This window comes from Notolepis coatsorum (assembly GCF_963971535.1).
Source record: "Notolepis coatsorum genome assembly, chromosome: 1".
Taxonomy (NCBI): Eukaryota; Metazoa; Chordata; class Actinopteri; order Aulopiformes; family Paralepididae; genus Notolepis; species Notolepis coatsorum.
Window position 1 is genome coordinate 104,629,587 of NC_140165.1, and position 22,753 is coordinate 104,652,339.

General features: G+C 47.9%; 1 protein-coding gene across 1 annotated transcript in view; it reads right to left on the minus strand.

Moving 5' to 3' along the window:
- Positions 1-207: 207 nt before the first annotated feature.
- Positions 208-22,753, minus strand: part of chrnb1l (cholinergic receptor, nicotinic, beta 1 (muscle) like) — a gene marked incomplete at both ends in the record, with an annotated part of 66,015 nt that continues 43,469 nt past the window's right edge. The window contains 2 exons of the mRNA XM_084336174.1: positions 208-348; positions 16,479-16,617. Coding sequence (XP_084192300.1) covers positions 208-348; positions 16,479-16,617 — 280 coding nt within the window. The remainder of the gene's footprint in view (positions 349-16,478; positions 16,618-22,753) is intronic.

Here is a 22,753-nt window from a genome sequence, read left to right on the forward strand (position 1 = left end):
AACTAACTTAATAGGATTGAAGTGATATTTGGCTTAAAAAATCGGTCGCCTGGCAAAAAAAAGAAAAAAAGAAAAGCCTGACGATGTGCATTGGGCCGCGGCTCTCTGACGCCTTATTTTCTGGGTCCCGGCCTGAAAAGTTTGGGAACCCCTGGTCTAGAGGACGGGGTCATTAGGGTGCAGTAGGGTTAGGCTCAGGGTAGTTCACTAGGGGAAGGGGTTCTCGGGGGTGTAGTTGAAGCTGGCGTCCAGGAACATGCCCAGGGTCCCCAAGGAGGTGATGATGATGAACAGGAAGAAGAACAGACGGTCCACCACCAGAGCTATGTACTGCCAGTCATCAGTCATCTGCACGGACAGACAGAAGGACATAAACATACACATTCACACACGCATACACACACACACACACACACACACACACACACACACACACACACACACACACACACACACACACACGTTATGCATATGTTCATTTTATGCTATTTGCTGTGAAGCACTTTGAGCTGCAATCCATGTTTGAAAGGTGCTAAGTTATTATTATTATTATTATTATACAGTATACTACTCATGATCATCATCATAAACCTTTATTTATTCTCGAAATTACAATTGAGGTCAACCGCTTGACAGGCTGTGTATGTGTGTGAAAGAGAAAGAGAATGTACAGTAGGTGCGTATATTAGGGGTGGGTGGTATGGCTTATAGCAGACTTAATGATTAGAATGGGTAGAAACGACATCGGCCCACGCAAGAAAGGGGGGAGATGGCGAGGAAAGAGAGCAGGCATCCGAGACAGACTGAGATCCAGGAGACACAAAACGCCATTGCCCAGCATATTGTTGGCCAATGTGCAATCAATTGAAAACAAACTGGATGACATCAGAGCAAGGATTCAATTCCAAAGAGACATTAGGGACTGTAATGTTCTCTGCTTCACCGAGACGTGGTTGACGCCGGACGTCCCAAACCACGCCATTCAACCGGCCGATCACTTTTCATCCACCGAAAAGACCGCACAGAGGAAGATTCTGGCAAAAAACGGGGAGGTGGGATAGCCTTCATGTTTAATAACAATTGGTGTGATCCAGGCTACGTGAAGGAGCTTTCAAACCATTGCTCCCCAAACCTGGAGTATTATAGCCATGAAGTGTCGACCATTCTTTCTCCCGAGAGAATTAACGTTGGTCATCCTGATTGGAGTGTATATTCCACCACAAGCAAACACAGGCGACGCGCTCTACAAGCTTCACGACAGGGTAAACATACTCCAAGCAGCTAACGTTGACGCTGCTATTGTGGTTGCGGGTGAGTTCCATAGCACTAATCTGAGAAAAGTGTTGCCGAATTTCTATCAGCATGTGACTTGTCCCACCAGAGGCGGGAAGATTTTAGACCATTGCTACTCGCAATTTAAGAAGAAGTCTCAAGCTGCTAGCGCTTTCGGCAAATCAGATCATGACGCCATCTTTCTTTTACCCGAGTATAGACAAAGTCTCAAGCGCGTTCCTGTAGTAACACGAGAGGTTAAGCGTTGGTCTGGGGAATGAGAGGACACACTCCCGGCTGCACTTGAATGTGCAGACTGGGATGTGTTCCGCGATAACACAGACAATATTAATGACTACACTGAAACAGTGCTGGACTTTATTTGTACTCTTGTAGAAGAAACAATCCCCTCTACCACAATTAGAGTTTACCCAAACCAAAAGCCCTGGGTAGACAAATCAGTCCGTGAGGCTCTGAAAGCATGCACCTCAGCCTACAACGCCGGGCTTGTGACAGGCAACATGAATGCACACAAGGCGGCGAGATACAACATAAGGAGGACAATAATATAGGCAAAACGGCGCTACAGAGATAAGGTTGAACTTCAGTTTGAACAGGCCTCAGAACGATGACAGATTACAAAGGCACCTCCCTCAAGCTGAACAGTGACATCTCATTGGCAAATTATCTCAATACCTTCTATGCGAGGTTTGAGGCTGTGAATAACAACACCAGCCTACAAACCACTGCAGATGGAGACTCAGTGTTCAGGATAACAGAACATGAGGTGAGGAGGACCTTTATGAAAGTGAATATCAGGAAGGCAGCAGGACCGGACGGTATCCCCGGCCGCGTCCTAAAAGTCTGTGCCGATCAATTGGCCCAGGTATTCACTGACATATTTAACCATCTCCTTAGAACAGGCTGTCATCCCCACCTGTCTGAAGAAGTCCACCATTATCCCTGTACCCAAAAAAATCCACGCCCGCTTGCCTCAACAACTACCGCCATGTAGCTCTCACCTCCATAGCCATGGTATCATTCCTTTTTAACTAACCGTACACAGCGGGTTAGTGTTAACGGCACTCTTTCAGAATCTAGAACCCTGAGCACTGGAGCTCCCCAGGGTATAGTATGTTCACCTGTGCTTTTTACCTTGTATACGAACGAGTGCAGAAGCATCTATCCTAACAACCGCTTCATAAAATGTTCTGATGACACTGCCATTTTAGCTCTAATTAAGAATGACAGTGACCTAGCTGACTATTATTCGGAAATCCAGAGGTTTGTAAACTGGTGCGACAATAACTGTCTGGTTTTAAATGTTAAGAGGACTGAGGAGATGGTGTTTGACCCCAGAGGTGTTGGGGACCACAGGCCTGTGGTCATCCACACACAGTCCATCTCACAGGTCTCTTCATATAAATATCTTGGGATTTTTGTCGATAACACACTAACCTGGAACACCCATGTAGATAGCGTGTGTAGCAGACTACAACAACGACTGCACTTTCTACGTCGCCTTAGAGTGCATGGTGTAGATAAAACATTTATGTTACTTTTCTACCAATCTGTATTAGAGAGTCTCATCAGATATGGTATTACAGTTAGGTTTGGTAACCTGTCTGTACAATTAAAGTCCAAACTGGTCCGTCTGATGCAGACTGCATGGAAGATCATAGGGGTGAAAGTTCACCCATACCTGCAGTCTATTTTTGAACAGGCTACTCTAAGGCAAGCCAATAGAATAGTCTTGGACCCCTCCCATGTCTTACATGCCGAGTATGAGCTACTGCCCTCTGGGAGGAGGTTTAGAGTTCCACGCTCTAGACTAAATAGGTTTAAAAACTCCTTTATTCCGATCTCAGTTAAACTTTTAAATAGTGCCAGATAAAGGGCAACTATCGAACGGATATTTGGTTGCTATATTATCGTGTATACTATAATATTAATATTATATTATTTGTGTATACTATTCTAATTTTGTGTTGCCAGACATCCTGCTGTGCAGGTACTTTGCTGTATCTTTTATATTGTGTATTGTTTGGAGTCAGTTGTGCTGTGTCATGTCTGTATGTGTCTGTGGCTGTAGTGGGTATAAGCCCAAGACAAATTTCCCAGCTGATGGGACAATAAAGTGACTCTTGACTCTTGAAGTGCTTTGAGAAGCTAGTGAAGGGCTAGATCTGTTTCTCCCTCCCCATCAACCTGGACCCCCTGCAATTTGCATATCGCCCCAACAGGTCCGCGGAGAACGCCATAGCCCATGTGCTGCACACAGCAGCATCACACCTGGACAAGAGGCAGGGGAACTATGTGAGAATGCTATTCATCGACTACAGCTCAGCATTCAATACCATAGTCCCCTCCAAACTCATAGCCAAGCTCAGGGACCTGGGCTTGAACTATGACCTCTGCCAGTGGGTCTTGGACTTCCTGATGGGCAGACCCCAGGTGGTGAGAGCAGGCAACTGCACCTCCTCATCCATCACCCTCAACATAGGGGCCCCCCAGGGCTGTGTTCGGAGTCCCCTCCTCTACTGTGTGGCACAGCGGAACAACAACACAATCATCAAATTTGCTGACGACACAGTAGTGGTGGGCCTGATCTCTGCAAACGACGAGAGGGCCTACCTGGAAGAGGTAGAGGTTCTGGCGGGATGGCGTCAGGAGAACAGCCTCTCCTTGAACGTCAGCAAAAACAAAAGAGATGATTGTGGACTTTAGGAGGTCGGGGGTCAGGGACTACAGCCCCCTCAGCATCGACGGGGCACCGGTCAAGAGAGTGAACAGTTTTAGGTACCTCGGAGTCCACATATCCGAGGACTTGACATGGACCACACACATTGACAGTGTAGTCAAGAAGGCACGACAACGGCTCTACTTCCTTAGGCACCTAAGGAAGTTCAACGTGAGTCAGAAGATCCTTAACACTTTGAGTGCCAACAACGAGATTTCTCATCCTAACTTGCCATGCGTTGAGTGCCAATGACAAGATTTCTCGTTATTTAATCGTTATTTCTTTCATTAGCGATATCCATTAATTGTTCATCCATCCAGCCTGACGTTATCATTGGGAATGGCTCTGAGCTCTAAAAGGGCAAATACCGCCGCCTATCATCTCCCGGATGGTAATGCACATCATTGGATTGGATTGAGTGGCCATGTGCAAAAAAAATCCGGTCCAGGGTTTCCCCATCTCTGGCAAGCAGTGTCTGTTACCACATTCACTGGGGAGGCTCGGAGCAGCTTTCGATTATGTGTTTCGGACTATAACATTGGATCAATAAACGCAATCAATATTTGGAATGGCGATCAGGAATTAGATCAATCTTTTTGCAGAACATCTGATGTAAGGTAAGGACTCTATTTTACCAGTATTGGGTTAATCAGAAGTTTTTTTCATAGCGATCACAACGTGTCTGTGTGTGTGTGTGTGTGTGTGTGCGTGTATGACGTTAGCGCTGACCAGGTCATGGATAATAGATATTTCAGCCCGCTTCTCTAGCATGCATAAGTACACATATACTATCGATAATCTAGCGTTTATTTGAAAGCGATTAATAAATCAGCCGAAAAATGACAACGTGTTTTGTGTATTCCACTAAAGGGCTATTATCGCGGAATTTCTCTGAAATTACTAGAACTCTCCGAAACTATACTTGTTGTGAAGGGCCAGATTAAACCGAATATATATATTTATTTATATATATATATTTAATTGTATTTGTATATTCTCTAATATTCCCTGATATCCCTTGTATATTCCTTGTACAATATGCATTGAATATCCATTCTAGCCTACTGAACATCCCATAATAGTCTCCATTCTACTATTGGTCGAGACCTTGGTGCCAGGCTGCCATACCCCTCAGACCCAGTTCAAACGTACCGCTCGACATGTACGAACAAGTCCTAGTTCCGCGTAGGAATTTGGCTACCGCACCACTAATGGGACTATTTGTTCATAGTGCGTATATATACTGCGCTACTAAAGTAGAACTTTCTTTTCAGTCCAGTTTCTTACCCTCCAATAGAGTCACAGACGTAAAGCCTCCCCGCGACGCCACGTGTGGGAGTAAGGCCAAGTTCGCCTACCATCGGTATTGAGACATCGTGTATATTAATATTTGAATTGTCATATTTGGCACTATATCGTCGAGTTGGACGTAGTCTATTAAGCTAATAATAGTCTGTTAATATATAGTGCTTCGTGCGGTGAGAATACTACCGTAGTCAGTACCCCATCGTTTCGGGCAGAGAACTGGCTGCTTATCCAGGGTGGTTGACCCTATGTGAAGCTGCACCCGAGGAGCCCCAGAGCCGACGAGCGAGTGGACCTGTATACCGGATTATTCTACCGACGACAGCCCGCCTTCCCAGGCACGGATTATGCTTTGGATACTTTGATTATTCCATGGATAAAGACCCCCGACACTGCCGTGTGTTGGAACCCCCCCCCTGGAGAGGACGCAAGGTGAGGAGACGCTCTGCAAGACGAGGTCGCTTCACGTCTCTCCCCCGTGGACCGGAGAGAGCCGGCCCACAAAGAGTCCACCTGCTTTCATCTGTGGTCCAAGGATCGCCGGCGCATTGAACGGCACTACAGTGGGTTCACCTGGGATACCCTTGGCCGGACGAGGCAGCCGGATTCTACCCCCCCCCCCCTCCTACTCCTGTCGGCTTACAAGCGACCGGATTAACCCCCTCTAGTGTATCCAGTCTTATAATCATTAAAGTATCATTGCTGTTATTCCTTAACTATTCCAGGTCGTATATTTACCACCTGCGCCTTCAGAGATTGGACATTCTCTATTGATATACCGATGAATACCCTTTGCCATAAAAGTGCATACTATTTCAATTCATAAATGTAATTAAGTGATTAAGTGCTTATTCTACACACCATCGCTGTGTAGAAATAAAGACCTGTTTCTAATTCGTACATTTGTGTTGGATCCGTTTCATCTACGTGAGAGTGTTCATGATAATATATTTATGCCGTGTACTGGGTGGCCGAATATTAAGTACAAAGGTAGTGGTAGTAAGTATCATATCTAGTAATACAGTCAGGGAATTGTACCCCTCAGTTACAATTGGTCCTTCGAGCCGGATGGTAATTAGTGTAATATTAATATAGTGTTATTAATATTGAAATGGCCTATGATGAACACTCCACGAAACGATCCTCCTAACCAACGCCCGCAGCGCGAACGACGGCTCCCTCAGTACTTAGAGGCTTACGCTGTCAGTCAACAACCTAGTCTTCTACTAACAGTAAACGCGGTAAAACTAGAAAGTAAAAGTATGTCTAACCCCAACGCCCAGACTACCCCGACCATAGAGGCCCCTACGGGCTCTAATGTAACTGACCAAGTTCACGGTGGGGACCAGTGGGAACCAGACATGACTTCACACCCCGCCAGTACTGAAGAAGTAGTCCCCGATGAGTCCCGGGAGGAATACAACGCTACCGAGAGAGAACTCGGCACGGAAGAAGACGGGGAGAGCACCGTGGAGATAGAGCTCCAAGGCTCCGCAAGGAGTACCCCGAGGGAAGGCTCCCCTATACAACCGCCTTCTCCCAGCGAGGCAGAGAGGACCCTACAGCAGGCCTTCCTCATCAGCCTGAACGCCGCTGCTGAACGCGACCGACTGCAGATCCAGCAGCGAAGCGAACACGAGCAGATACGTCTAGAAATAAGACGCATTCAGATGGAAGAGAATGTGGCCCGAGAACGAGCCGGTGCTCAACGGGACGCAGCGCGCGACAGACAGCAGTCGCAACTAATAGAACAGCTGATCAGACGGACAACACCCTCTCCCTCCGCCAGAGGCTCCAGGAACTCGTCTAGACACACCTCCAGGGCGGCATCCCCTAGCCGAGTAAACAACCCTGAACTTGACCAACAGACAAGGTCTATACCCCCCACAGACCACCTCCCCCCACCGGTCCAAGCGAGACCTAGCAACCGGGAAGGAGCAGCATATCCTGTGGAGAGGCTAAACCAGAGACTACAAGCACTGGATGACCTAACTGAAGACGAAGAGGAAGAGGAGGAGAACCACGCCCGAAGACAGCACAGTACTCTACCGGACCAGGAGGCCCGGTACAGCCCAGGCTATACTCCCGCGGAGCTGCGCTACAGACCCCCGACTCTATACACGGGTGAGCACGACGCACGACCCGCACCGAGGAACAGCACCTGGACAAGCGGGCCATGGTACACTGCCGGTACCAGCCCATACCAAGAAGCGGGAGGAGACTCGCCTAGGAGGCCTCTCCCCCAACGCTCGCCGATGTATCCACAGTCAGCGTCATACATTGGCATGCCTATGGTACCCGACTTCACCCAAGAGAACCGGGCCCAGTATACAGAACTCCGCATGTGTCTGGAGACCATGTTGGTGGATGTATTGGATGAACGCCACAAATACGCCATCCTACTGAAGCACTTAAAGGTACCCCGCGCACATAATATAGCGCTCGCCTACGCGACTTCCACCACCCCATACACAGCAGCGCTGGTAGCATTGGACCAGAGGTATGGGCGCATATGGGATTACGTGATCCAGGAGATCCGACACATCGACCGCTTACCCCCAGCAATAGATAATCGAGCACTGGACGACCTGTCCATCAGAGTGCATTCCCTGGTAGGGATGTTGGGAGCGCAAAGAGAGAAGGGGAGGCATGAACTTTACGCCAACTCAAATGTGGAAAGGATCCTGGAGAAGCTGCCGCCCGCTCGTCAGGAGCGCTTTAGGCGGCAGAGGGACCACAGAGACCCGAATGGCCCCGAACCGAACCTCCTCGATCTAGCAGACTTCCTGGCGAGAGAAGTCAGCAGCCTACGGCTAGATACATTCGGACGGAGCACCCCTGGCTCCAGAGAAGGAACCAGATGACTAAATGATGGAAGAAGATCGGTGACTGTGATGCACCAATCGGAGTCAGTACCGAGCAGCAGGAGCCACAGTACCCCCTCCAGAACGGAGAAGTGGAAGATAGTGTGCCCCTACTGTGAGAAAGAACACTGGCTAGCGCAATGTGACTCCTTCCCCAAGCTGAACGCGGAGGAAGCAGGTCAATGGATAAAGTCCAACAAGCGCTGTTTTCGCTGTGCGCGCTCACACATGGCAGCCGAATGCCGCTTAAAGAAAAGGTGCACCAAGTGCGATGGAGCCCATCTGGACATACTTCACGACAGTAACAGACGGCGCCCTTCACCTGCACCATCCAGCCGCAAAGCGAGCGTCATGTACATCGATCCCGCCAGCAGCAGTGGAGCCCGAGTACTCCTAAAAGTAGTGCGTGTGACACTAAGCTACCAGAATAAAGTCCTGGACACTTACGCCGTCCTCGATGACGGGTCAGAGAAGACCCTGCTGCTCGCCTCCGCTGCGGCCCAGCTAGGGCTGCGGGGAAGCGAAACCCAAATGACAATTCGGACAATAAGACGAGATTTGAAGACGATAAAGGGCGAGAATGTCTCATTCTCTATCGCAGCAAGCGGCCAGCCTGAGCGACGGTACCAGATTGCAGACGCTTTCACCAGCCAAGAAATAGGACTGTCGCGGTACACATACCCCGTCGCCAAGCTGATGGAGAAATATGCACATCTGCGCAAGTTACCGATCCCGCTCATAGACAATGCTATGCCGACCCTGTTGATAGGCTCCGACCATGCAGACCTCATTGTCCCGATAGACCGGGTTCATACCGGACCCCGAGGCTGCCCTGCAGCAGTCGAGACCCGTTTGGGATGGACTCTCCAAGGCCCGCTCGCCAAATCTCTCAACCGAAGTACAGCCACTAGATGTCTCCACTCCCGAGTCACAGAGGGAGAAACCGCACTCCTGCAACACGTAGAGCGGCTATGGACCTTGGAACAAATGCCCTTTAAGAACGGAAAGAAAGACATTCGCTCTAAAGATGACATTTATGCCATTCACCTCCTCGAGACAGGGACCAAGAGAGTCCCGGTCAACGGCGTGTTGAGATACGCCACGCCACTCCTGCGGCGAGAAGGAATGCCTACTTTCCACGCCAAGACAGACGCCACAGAACGGTACCTGCTGAACACGGAGCGGCGCTTAGCCAAGAACCCCGCCCAAGAGAGTGTATACCGCGCTGAGATTGAGAAGCTCATCACAGCGGGACACGTCACAAAGATGGACATTAAAGAGGCTGACCAGACCACTGAATCGTGGTACGTGCCCCACCACAAGGTCCATCACAACGGTAAAGACTGCATAGTATTTAACTGCAGCTACCAGATCGGATCCCAAAATCTGAATAAAGAGTTACTGCCCGGTCCCACACTCGGCCCCTCCCTACTCGGCGTTCTACTCCGCTTCCGCCAGGAAAAGGTGGCCATCAGCGGGGACATTAAAGGAATGTTCCTGCAGGTGAGATTAGTAGAGGCGGACAAGCCCCTGTTACGGTTCCTATGGAGAGAGAAGCCAGGAGATGAGCACCCAGCCATCTACCAATGGGAAGTCCTCCCCTTCGGAACGACGTGCAGCCCCTGCTGTGCGACATTTGCACTACAGAAACATGTAGCAGAGGACCCAGCAGCGGACGAAGAGGTCCGACACAGCGTAAAGAACAGCTTCTACGTAGACAACTGTCTACAAAGCCTTTCAACCCAGGAAGAAGCCGAGGCTCTCCTGATTAAACTCCGCGCCTCATTGATCAAAGGCGGCTTTGATCTCAGGCAGTGGGCCAGCAGCGATCCGCAAGTACTGCGCAGCCTCTCCTCCGAGGACAAGGCAGCCAGCAGCGAGACCTGGATGGCTACAATCCCGGGAGAAGCCCAGGAGATGACCCTGGGATTGGTGTGGCGATTCAAAACAGATTCGCTTCACTACAGACACAAGCCCCTGACTACGGAGCAGGGAAGGCCGGCGGCAGCGCCGACCACCAGACGGAGTGTGTACACAACACTCGCCCGACAATATGACCCGCTAGGATGTATTCTACCGTACACCACCAGGGCAAAAATGATTGTACGAGCATTGTGGGACAAGGACCAGGGCTGGGACGACCCCATTCCCGCACACCTTGCATCCACCTGGAGAGAGTGGGAGATGGAGCTCCACTCACTCCCAGGCGTTAATATGCGCCGAAGCTACTTCCCACCCACGGTGAGGCCAGAGACATGTAAAATGGACTTACACGTCTTCAGTGACGCCTCAGAGGTCGCATACGGATCAGTAGCCTACTTACGGGCCCAAGAGAAGGGGGGAGAGATCTACACAGCATTTGTCCTCGCCCGCTCGAGAATAGCCCCACGCAAGCAACAATCTATCCCACGTCTAGAGCTCTGCGCAGCCCTAGCCGGAGCGCACCTAGCCACGCTCATCCAACGTGAGCTCACCATACCGGTGTCTAGAACAATCCTGTGGTCAGATTCCACGACGGTACTCGCCTGGATCAAATCGGACTCATGCAAGTACAAAGTCTTCGTGGGAGTCAGAGTCACCGAGATTCAAGACTTAACCGAAGAGTTAACCGGAGAAACAGAGTGGCGCTACGTTGATACAAAACAGAACCCAGCTGACGTCATCACCCGGGGGATGCCCCTGGATGACCTCACCCGTCGCAATGTCTACAGTGACGGCCCCGCATTCCTAAGACTCCCGGAAGGACAGTGGCCCATGCCTATCCCGAGGGAAGCAAGTCCAGAGGAGGTGGAAATTAAGAAGTCTGTGTTCTGTGGATTGAGCACCGTAGCCTCCACCGACCCTAACATAGACGATTGCACGTCCATAGAGAGTGCACAACAAAGAACATTCCTGCGGTACCACCCGGAGTGCAAGTCCCCCGCTGATATGTCAGCAGCTAACTACGAGGAAGCAGAATTGCTTCTACTGCAGCGAGCCCAGAGAGACTCGTTCCCCGATGAATTGGCCTGTCTACAGGGAGGAAAGCCCGTCCCATCCGACAGCAGATTAATTCACCTGGCCCCCGAGAGCGACGCTCATACCCTCATCAGAGTGGGTGGTCGCCTACGCAGAGCCCCCAATCTACCGGATGACATTAAATACCCGATCGTATTGAACAGCCGACACAAGGTCACAGAGCTGATTATAAAGAAATACGATGAGGATGTACATCACGCAGGAGCGGAAAGAGTCTTCGAGGAAATCAGACGTCGTTACTGGATCCTACAAGGAAGAGAGGCGGTACGACGCTTCCAGCGAACATGTCTAGACTGCCGCAAGTGGCGCGCGCAGCCCAGCATACCAAGGATGGCTGACCTTCCTCCATGTCGCCTCCGAATCGGTGACAAGCCATTCCACTCAACGGGTATGGACTGCTTTGGCCCGCTGCACATAAAGAAAGGAAGAGGAACCGAGAAGCGGTGGGGTATTGTATTCAAATGCATGACCACCAGAGCGATACACATCGAGCTTCTCCCGACCATGAGCACAGACTCATTCCTTATGGCCTTCCGTAGATTCACATCACGGAAAGGAAGACCGTCTACCCTATTGTCCGATCATGGGACAAACTTCAAAGGCGGCGAAAGAGAGCTGAGAGAGAGCTTCCAAGCTATGGGCCCAGAACTTAAGACCCACCTCGCTCCAGCACAGGTTGATTTCCAATTCAACCCCCCAAACGCACCCCACTTCGGTGGCACTTGGGAACGAGAAGTGCGCTCCATAAAGACAGCCCTGTACGCAGTACTTGGGGCCCAGACTGTGGCGGAAGAAGTCCTAATGACAGTCCTCACGGAGATTGAGGGAGTACTTAACTCGAAGCCCCTCGGATATGTCTCCAGTGATGTGGCGGATATCGACCCAGTTACCCCCAACACACTCCTGATGGGGCGGCTAGATCCTGCATTACCCCAGACAATGTACCGGCCTGAAGAAGCGAACGGCCGACGAATGTGGAGGTACAGCCAAGTATTAGCCGACAAGTTTTGGAACAGTTTCCTACTGCACTACCTACCGTCTCTACAGACCCGCCAGAAGTGGGTAAAGGAGAGAGACAATTTGACAGAAGGAACAGTCGTCATGATTATTGATCAATCACTGCCCAGAGCTATGTGGCCGGCCGGCCGCGTAAGCAAAGTGATCACCGGTGCCGACGGCAAGGTCCGAGCAGCTGAAGTGCTCGTCCAGGGTCGCACTTACACCCGTCCCGTGGCAAGGCTCATAGAACTGCCTCGACTCCCAGACACGATCGATGATGACCATGACCCTACAACCCTATGACTTTGTGAAGTTGACTGACCCCTACAGCAAACCCTTATGTGTAAATGGACAACGCGATTAATCTGTCTCTGTTTAACTGATTAGGTCTGGGACCTATTCAGGGGGTGGCTGTTGTGAAGGGCCAGATTAAACCGAATATATATATTTATTTATATATATATATTTAATTGTATTTGTATATTCTCTAATATTCCCTGATATCCCTTGTATATTCCTTGTACAATATGCATTGAATATCCATTCTAGCCTACTGAACATCCCATAATAGTCTCCATTCTACTATTGGTCGAGACCTTGGTGCCAGGCTGCCATACCCCTCAGACCCAGTTCAAACGTACCGCTCGACATGTACGAACAAGTCCTAGTTCCGCGTAGGAATTTGGCTACCGCACCACTAATGGGACTATTTGTTCATAGTGCATATATATACTGCGCTACTAAAGTAGGACTTTCTTTTCAGTCCAGTTTCTTACCCTCCAATAGAGTCACAGACGTAAAGCCTCCCCGCGACGCCACGTGTGGGAGTAAGGCCAAGTTCGCCTACCATCGGTATTGAGACATCGTGTATATTAATATTTGAATAGTCATATTTGGCACTATATCGTCGAGTTGGACGTAGTCTATTAAGCTAATAATAGTCTGTTAATATATAGTGCTTCGTGCGGTGAGAATACTACCGTAGTCAGTACCCCATCGTTTCGGGCAGAGAACTGGCTGCTTACCCAGGGTGGTTGACCCTATGTGAAGCTGCACCCGAGGAGCCCCAGAGCCGACGAGCGAGTGGACCTGTATACCGGATTATTCTACCGACGACAGCCCGCCTTCCCAGGCACGGATTATGCTTTGGATACTTTGATTATTCCATGGATAAAGACCCCCGACACTGCCGTGTGTTGGAACCCCCCCCCCTGGAGAGGACGCAAGGTGAGGAGACGCTCTGCAAGACGAGGTCGCTTCACGTCTCTCCCCCGTGGACCGGAGAGAGCCGGCCCACAAAGAGTCCACCTGCTTTCATCTGTGGTCCAAGGATCGCCGGCGCATTGAACGGCACTACAGTGGGTTCACCTGGGATACCCTTGGCCGGACGAGGCAGCCGGATTCTACCCCCCCCCCCTCCTACTCCTGTCGGCTTACAAGCGACCGGATTAACCCCCTCTAGTGTATCCAGTCTTATAATCATTAAAGTATCATTGCTGTTATTCCTTAACTATTCCAGGTCGTATATTTACCACCTGCGCCTTCAGAGATTGGACATTCTCTATTGATATACCGATGAATACCCTTTGCCATAAAAGTGCATACTATTTCAATTCATAAATGTAATTAAGTGATTAAGTGCTTATTCTACACACCATCGCTGTGTAGAAATAAAGACCTGTTTCTAATTTGTACATTTGTGTTGGATCCGTTTCATCTACGTGAGAGTGTTCATGATAATATATTTATGCCGTGTACTGGGTGGCCGAATATTAAGTACAAAGGTAGTGGTAGTAAGTATCATATCTAGTAATACAGTCAGGGAATTGTACCCCTCAGTTACAATACTCGTATTCAAAACAATCCGTTTCACACATGTTGACTGCAAGCAAGTCATTGATAAGCGAGGGGTGTTTTAGACCCATAGCCATAATTTAAGATATAGTTTAAGCGTTCGCAAATATCCCCGACCTCCCATTGACTAAAGCGCTGGCACTCAAGGGGTTATCTGGGAAAAGGGGCGTGGCACCCAATGTGTTAAGAACTTCTACTCATGCACAATAGAGACTGGCAATATCACCTTCTGGTTTGGGAATAGCACCGCACAAGACCGTAGCAGACTACAGAGAGTGGCCCGTTCAGCCGAACGCACATGGAGGTGGGCTTCCCACTCTCCAAGACATTTCGAACAAGCGTTGCAAGAGTAAGGCTAAGAGAATAATAAAAGACTAGCCACCCAAACAACTGCCTCTTTGAACTGCTGTGGTCAGGCAAGCGATACCGGAGTCTCATGGCAAGCACAGAAAGACTCAGAAGGAGCTTCTATCCCCAGGCCATCAGGATGCTCAATGACAATAACACTATGTAACAAACCATCAAATACACTCACAGCACACACATCCACACATACACATTCACTTTAAATAAACAACTCACTGTAGCACCCACTTTACCCACTTTAGACACTTTAACACACTTTATATTTATTGGTAAAAGAGATTTGCACTACAACTCACAACTCATACCTCATTGCACCTTACCACCACAAGGTGGCACCACAAGCTAAGTTGTACCTCATCACATTTCTGCATTGTACTGTATATTGTATTGTAACTCAGTTACCTTCTCTACTCTGCATTGTATATTGTATATATGTATATTGAACATCTTTGTTTTGTTACACTTGTTTACGTACTTGCCTTTTCTATTTTATACTTATATTATACTTATTTTATACTTATCTATTTCATCTAGCACACTCTCAGGAGCAAAACAGAAAGAAGCATTTCATACAAAAGTATTCTGTATTTCTGTATGACAACTAATAAAGAAACTTGAAACTTGATTTTAGTCAACTTCTTGACTAGTTTATTATCTTTGAATAATGGCAGCGTGCAGTTCGCTAGCTTTGTGTTACATTTGGAAATGTGAAGTATTTTTACATTCAAAGATTCTAAAGGTTCTTCTACTGGTACATCTGGCAGCGTCAAATCTCTACCCTGGCATGGATTTCTACCAGTATACCAGTTCCGGCATTATACCGCCCACCCCTATGAGTGTTTACTGTACATACCTCTATGTTTGTGTGTGTGTGTGCACTTGCCTGTGTATGTGTTCCTGTGTCTGTGTGTGTTCGTGTATTTGCCTCCCTGTGTGTATATTCCTTTGTGTATCTGACGGCGTGTGTGTGTGTATTTGACAGTGTGTGTTTGTGTATCTGACAGTGTGTGTATATGTATGTGTATCTGACAGTGTGTGTGTTTGTGTATCTGACAGTGTGTGTATGTGTGTGTATCTGACGGCATGTGTTTGTGTATTTGATGGCGTTTGTGTATCTGACAGTGTGTGTGTTTGTGTCTCTGACAGTGTGTTTGTGTGTGTATCTGACAATGTGTGTGTATCGGACAGTGTGTGTGTGTATCTGACAGTGTGTGTGTTTGTGTATCTGACAGTGTGTGTATGTGTGTGTATCTGACGGCATGTGTTTGTGTATCTGATGGCGTTTGTGTATCTGACAGTGTGTGTGTTTGTGTATCTGACAGTGTGTTTGTGTGTGTGTATCTGACAATGTGTGTGTATCTGACAGTGTGTGTGTGTATCTGACAGTGTGTGTATGTGTGTATCTGACAGCATGTGTATATGTGTGTGTATCTGACAGTGTGTGTGTGTGTGTGTATCTGACAGTGTGTGTGTTTGTGTATCTGACAGTGTGTGTGTGTGTGTGTGTGTGTATCTGACAGTGTGTGTATATGTGTGTGTATCTGACAGTGTGTGTGTTTGTGTATCTGACAGTGTGTATATGTGAGTGTATCTGACAGTGTGTGTATAATGTGTGTGTATCTGACAGTGTGTGTATATGTGTGTGTATCTGACAGTGTGTGTTTGTGTATCTGACAGTGTGTGTACAGTATATGTGAGTGTATCTGACAGTGTGTGTATAATGTGTGTGTATCTGACAGTGTGTGTATAATTTGACAGTGTGTGTGTTTGTGTATAGATTGTGTGTATATGTGTGTGTGTGTGTGTGTGTATCTGACAGTGTGTGTGAGTGTATCTGACAGTGTGTGTATAATGTGTGTGTATCTGACAGTGTGTGTATAATGTGAGTGTATCTGACAGTGTGTGTATAATGTGTGTGTATCTGACAGTGTGTGTATAATGTGTGTGTATCTGACAGTGTGTGGGTTTGTGTATCTGACAGTGTGTGTATATGTGTGTGTATCTGACAGTGTGTGTGTATATGTGTGTGTAATTGTGTATCTGACAGTGTACTGTCTCACCGTGTCGTCCGTGTCCTGTCTCTTCAGTTGCTCAGCCATGTAGGTGATGGCGGCGATGGCCGACTTGAGGTTGGGAGGCAGGATCAGACAGTAGCTGTCACTGTCATGGTACCTCTGTAGCTGAACTGTACTCTCACTCCTAGAGAGAGAGAGAGAGAGAGAGAGAGAGAGAGAGAGAGAGAGAGAGAGAGAGAGAGAGAGAGAGAGAGAGAGAGAGAGAGAGAGAGAGAGAGAGAGAGAGAGAGAGAGAGAGAGAGAGAGAGAGAGAGAGAGAAATGGTCACGTGGACTGGGAGAACCAATGGAAAATTCCTATAGTTTCTCAGTAGTCCAGTCCGCTCCACAGAACGGGCCGTCAGATAGATGCACTGGTTGCGCGTAATGTAAGATGGATAGACCGATAGAGAGAGGCGCTTGTCTCTGGTTTTTATAATAAAATGGCAAAAAGGCAGGTATAATGTTCAGTGCAAACATTTATTATATACAGTATAATAATGGTAAGTAGAACTGCTTGTTTTTCAGTTTATTATGCCACCTATGCAGCTAGTTTATTTTGATAAATTTTCTGCGCCACAAATGTATGTCTTAGTTATAAGGTGGTCTGTCACAGAGTTAAAAAAAAAAAAAAAACGTTTGGTTCTGGCCCGCCATATAATGGCTTGGAAAGAATTTGGCCTGAGGCCAAACTTAATTGCCGACCCCTGCTTTAACCATTACAAAAAAAGAAAACCTACCCTAATTAGCTCATTTAGAATTGTAGGTGAAGTTATGGTGAAATAATGAGGAGTTCAGGTCTTTTGCAAGCTTGGTCAGTTTACACAAACTAACCGCAGAGTCGCTGTGCGCTCTGTGACTTTGTCCTGTCCAGTGGAGGACACGCGGACCAAGACGTCATACATTTTACTCAGTTAGCCATTCCTACACATGTCACTGTGTCTGCTAAGGTATGTGTCCTTCCCTCCCCTCTGCCCGCTTGATCGGTATGGGACCGGTATGGGGCCGGGGCCCCTTCCCACAGCCCCCACTGGGCATCCGGGGGCACAGACGCGTGCGCCGCCTTGACGTAGAGAGGGGACGTTTGGGACAACGATGGGACTGTGTTTTGTGACAGCACGCCCTCCCCATTCCTGTTCCGCACACAGCTGTTCCATATTCCAAACTGTATATGGTGGGACCGAGGGAGCAGGGACGTGCACAGGACTTTAGAGGGGCAGGTGCTCAAAGGCTGAAAAGGGCACTACACTTGTGTGTATATATTAACCGAGCACGCGTAGCGCGCAAGCACGATTTTTAAGGGCCCTTTTCGGGGCGGGGGCCCCCGTTTTTATGCTTTTTGGGGGGTTTTGATGATCAAATATTGAATATTGAACTATAATAATCAGTGCAGGAGCTCACTTATCCTTGAAAGACACTTTTATCACTGACTTAAAAGGCCCATACATCTCCACAAATGTTCAGGGGGGAGGGAATAAGTGCTTACCCTACAGACCCCAAGAAGTGCTGTATATTCTGTATTGTTTAATATAAATACATTTTTTATTCCAATCCCCCGATTTGTATTTGAGATTCCCAAATCCCATTGGACTTGACTTCTTCGTGTCCCTCAATGAGTGTAATACCAGCATTCAACTGTATGTGCCACAGCGGTTTCTATCATCATCATCATCATCATCACCCACGCTATGCATAAAATATATAGGTCTGCGGAGAGGCACGCTGAGCAGGCCGTGCAAACTGCAATGGAATATGGGGCATCTCTCTCTCTTTACCTAATATTTTGATTCTATCCTGACATTTTTCAGTTGGAAGGGCAGTCTATATGCGTAACGGTAAAAAAAAATAAAAAAGAAATATATATTTTTTTTTCTTCAAAAAGGGCACTTTTTTTATGAGGCTCAAAAAGGCAGGTGCTCAGGCACCCCTTGGCCTCTATGTGTGCATGTGCCTGCGAGGGAGTCGTTTCTTGCATGCAATTCGCTTCACTCTCTATGTGCCTGTTAGTCTGTATTACTTTGTGTGTGTTAGTAGTTAACTAGTAGTGTGTGTTACTTAATGTATGTCTGTCTGTTTGCCTACATGTTGCTGATGTTACATCGTCCCTGTCTTGCCTTGTTCTGTCTCAGCATTTTTCTTTCCTGTATTCTGTATTCTCCCATCCTACATTGTATTTGTCCCGACTTTGCCAATAGCAAATTATGCATTGTATAGCCTTAACTATGCTGTTATATTCAAATACTGTTTTAATTATGCTCTTAAAATGTATAAAATGTCTATCTATTCTGTTTTTACCTGGCATTTAACATCTTGCCTGGGGACTACAGTTGAACACTAGCTACCCAGCTAACACTGGCATATTTACAGTGGTGGTACTCTATCTCATTACTGTTGAATAATGTGCACTGTCCCTTTTCAAATAAACGCAATAAACTAAACTAAACTAAACTGTACGTCTATAAACCGTGGTGAGAAATGGAGGTCTGCTGTGCCAGGCACATGCCTCCCTCTCTGCTTCCACAAGAATTTCCATGTCAGCCGTAGAGATAATGAGATTTAAAAACAAAATGTGATACCCACTCTTAGGTAGCGATTGGTATAGGGAGGTGTAGTGGTTACGTCATTGCCGTTTATCGTGTTCCACCCTCTGTTCCAACGCAATGTATTTCCCCATTGCCCATTTCTAAATCGTCTCGTTTAAAACAAATATAGCATTAACATTCGCATGGTGTACCTTTCTGTGCTTATTTATCCATAATCTATAGCTCAACAAGAAAATATTCTCAATAAATAATTTTTTTTTTATTTCAACCAAAAATGCTGAAACAATTATGTTAGTGATAGAAAGGAACTCATTTTGTGCAAAAATGGAAAGACATTCCTAATAGTAAAAGTATTTGATATTGAATATATCAAAAGTAAAATACACAGATTCATATCAAACAGTGCTAGACCTCTCACTGTCGTCTGGAGTCTTTGTTGTAGGAAAATGAATGGACTATGAATAGAGTATACTTTATTATTATGATACTAAACAGTTAGCCGGAATAATTGAAATGACGATCGAATCCCGATAGGTGGCAGTACCTACCTTTTGAACTGGGCTAGTTACTGTGGGGGGGGGGGAGGGGTTGCTCACTCACTGCTGACCAGAGTAATAATAATAATAATAATAATATCTTAAATATATATAGCGCCTTTCAGGAGACCCAAGGCGCTTAACAGCTAAGGGAGGGGGACAGGGAACAACGTAACAACAAAATAATAATCAAAAGGAAGGAAAGAAAGAAAACGAAAGAAAAAAGGGGAAATCAGGCAGAGTAATTTACAAATTTGGTGAAAAGGTGGGTTTTGAGTTGGGATTTGAAGGAGTGCAGGGATGTAGCACTACGGATGTTTGGAGGGAGTGAGTTCCAGAGGGTGGGTGTTACGATTCTGGTTCTTGACTACGGTCGGGAACCACCCACCTTCTCTGTCATCTGTCACTTGATTGCTGTCAATTGTTTTTCCCTGTCATTAAGTGCTGTCACTTAGTCAAGTCAAGTCAAGAGTTTTATTTGTCACGGCATACAAGTATACAATGAAATGCGGGTGGTCTTGCCCGCAACGATGTGCAATACAGCGGTACAACATATAATAGAATCCAATAAAACAACATTGTGCAATAAACAGGTAACATAGTGGGGCATCTCGGTATATGTACATAGTTATTTACAGAGCATGGAGGACATGCTAGGTCCCTTGGTAGTGCAATACACTGTTACTGTTGCTATACTATTTTTAAAGTGACCCTTCCTTTGTGGCCATAAGTGTGGGCGTGTGCATCATGAGTGTGTGCTTGCTCATGTTAAAGTGGCTGCTAGTGTGCGAGCGTGTACAGCGTGCGTGTCGTGTGTGTGCTCATTAGGGGTTGGATTCTGAGGGGTTGGATTCTCTGGGACCAACAGTCCACATGTTGGTGGTGGGGATGGAGAGGAGACCGGAGTCAGAGGACCGCAGCCTCCGGGGCGGGATGTAGGGATGGAGGAGGTCCGCTAGGTACTGGGGGGCAAGGGAGTGAAGGGCTTTGTAGGTGATGAGGAGGATCTTGAAATTGATGCTGGACTTGACTGGAAGCCAGTGGAGGTGGATGAGGGTGGGGGTGATGTGGTGCCAGGACTTGGTGCGGGTGAGAACCCTGGCAGCAGAATTTTGCACACATTGTAGCCTGTTCAGGGCATTACTGGGTAGCCCTATGAGGACAGAGTTTGCATAGTCAAGACGGGAGGTGACGAAAGCGTGGATGAGAGTCTCTGCTACAGAGTCGGGGAGAGATGGCCGGCGTCGGGAAATGTTCCTGAGATGGAAAAAAGCTGATTTGGTTATTGTTTTTATGTGGGAATGAAAGGAGAGGGTGGAGTCCAGTATGACGCCCAGGTTGCGAACTTCTGAGGAAGGGTGGATTAGGCAGCCATCCACTTCAAGGAGGAGATCTCCAACCTTCCGGAGCAGTGACTGCTTGGCCACAACCATGAGCTCAGTGTTCTTGCTATTTAGCTTCAGGAAATTGGGTGACATCCAGGCCTTGATGTCAAGGAGACAGTTGATGAGGTGCTGTGGGGGAGAGGAGTGGAGGGTGAGGTGCTGATGTAGAGCTGAGTGTCATCAGCGTAGGAGTGGAAATTGAGACCATGTTTCCGGATGATGTGACCAAGAGTAAGCATGTAGATTGTGAAGAGGAGTGGACCAAGAATGGAGCCCTGCAGCACACCTTGGTTGACTGGGGCAGGGGTGGAGGTGGAGTTGCAGATGGAGATTAACTGTCAGTGAGGTAAGGCTCGAACCAGGTGAGAGCGGTCCCAGTAACACCCAGGTGGTCAGAGAGGCGGTTGAGGAGAATGGAATGGGAGACTGCGTCAAAGGCCGCAGATAGATCCAGGAGGATGAGGAGGTTGATGTGACCGGAGTCGGAGGCAATGAGGAGGTCGTTGGTGACCTTGGTGAGGGCAGTCTCGGTGCTGTGGTGTTTCCTGAAGCCAGATTGAAAGGGTTCATAGAGTTCATGGTTGGACATGTGTTGGTGCATTTGGGCGGCCACTGCTCTTTCCAGGATCTTGCTTAGGAAAGGAAGGTTGGAGATCGGTGGTTGATGGTCTTAAAAAATGTTCTGGTTGGTGATGAGGGTGGAGTAGTATCCTTAGCATCCTTATACTGTCCCACATGGTCTTTGTAAGCCTCGCGATGGACAGTGAGGCCGGATTTATTCCGGCGCCTCTCCAGCTGGCGACCAACTGCTTTCAAGGTGCGAAGTTCAGTGGTGAACCAAGGGGCAGGACAGGTGTAGGTGACAGTCCGGGTTATGATGGGGGCAAGAGAGTTCAGGCTGAGAGATAGGGCGGAGTTGTAGTGGGCAACCATATCATCCACCAGGGTGCTGGGGGGAGCTGAAGCCAGGTGGGTGGTGAGCAGGTTGGTGAGGGCTGGTGCACTCACTCTTTGAATATTCCTGTAGGTGATTGTGCGTGCATCTCGTAGCTTGGGTAGAGTAGCAGGAATAGTGAACAGAACAATATGGTGGTCAGACACAGCTAGGTCAAGACACTGTATATCAGTTGGGGTTGTACCAGTGGAGCATACAAGATCTAAAGTGTGACCTTTGGTGTGGGTGGGACCTATGATGTGCTGTGTGATAGTAAAGCAGTCCAATAGGGAGATGAGATCAATGGCTGCAGAGCAGCTGGTGTTGTCCATGTGGATATTGAAATCCCCAAGCAGGAGTGTGGAGGAGACAGTGGTGAGGAGCTCGGATAGGTCAGACATGAAGGTAGTGGAGGCTTTGGGGGGGGCGGTAGATGAGGACTACCTGGAGTGGTGTAGGCCCAGGTAGTAAGAAAGCCACACACTCAAAGGAGGTGACAGTGGGTACTGGGAGCTCTTTAACCAGGAAGTCAGCCCGGTGAATCACAGCCAGCCCACCACCACGACCCTGAGTGCGTGGTTTCTGTATATAAGCATAGCCTGGGGGTGTGGCTTGGTTGAGCGGGAGGAAGTCCTGTTGATTTTGACAAGTTTTAGTAAGGCATAAAAAAATCAATTTTCCTGTTGGTTAATATGTCATGAATAAGAAAATATTTGTTATTGAGGGAGCGAACATCCTGGAGCATGAATGTTAAATTGGTGAGGGATGCTGGGGCAGACAGTGATGGAGGGATGTTAACACAAACCAGAGACCGTCGATTGTGTAGCTGGAGGGGGCGGAGATTGCATGCACGTGCGCCTCCCTTGAGTGCGTCATGCTGGTGG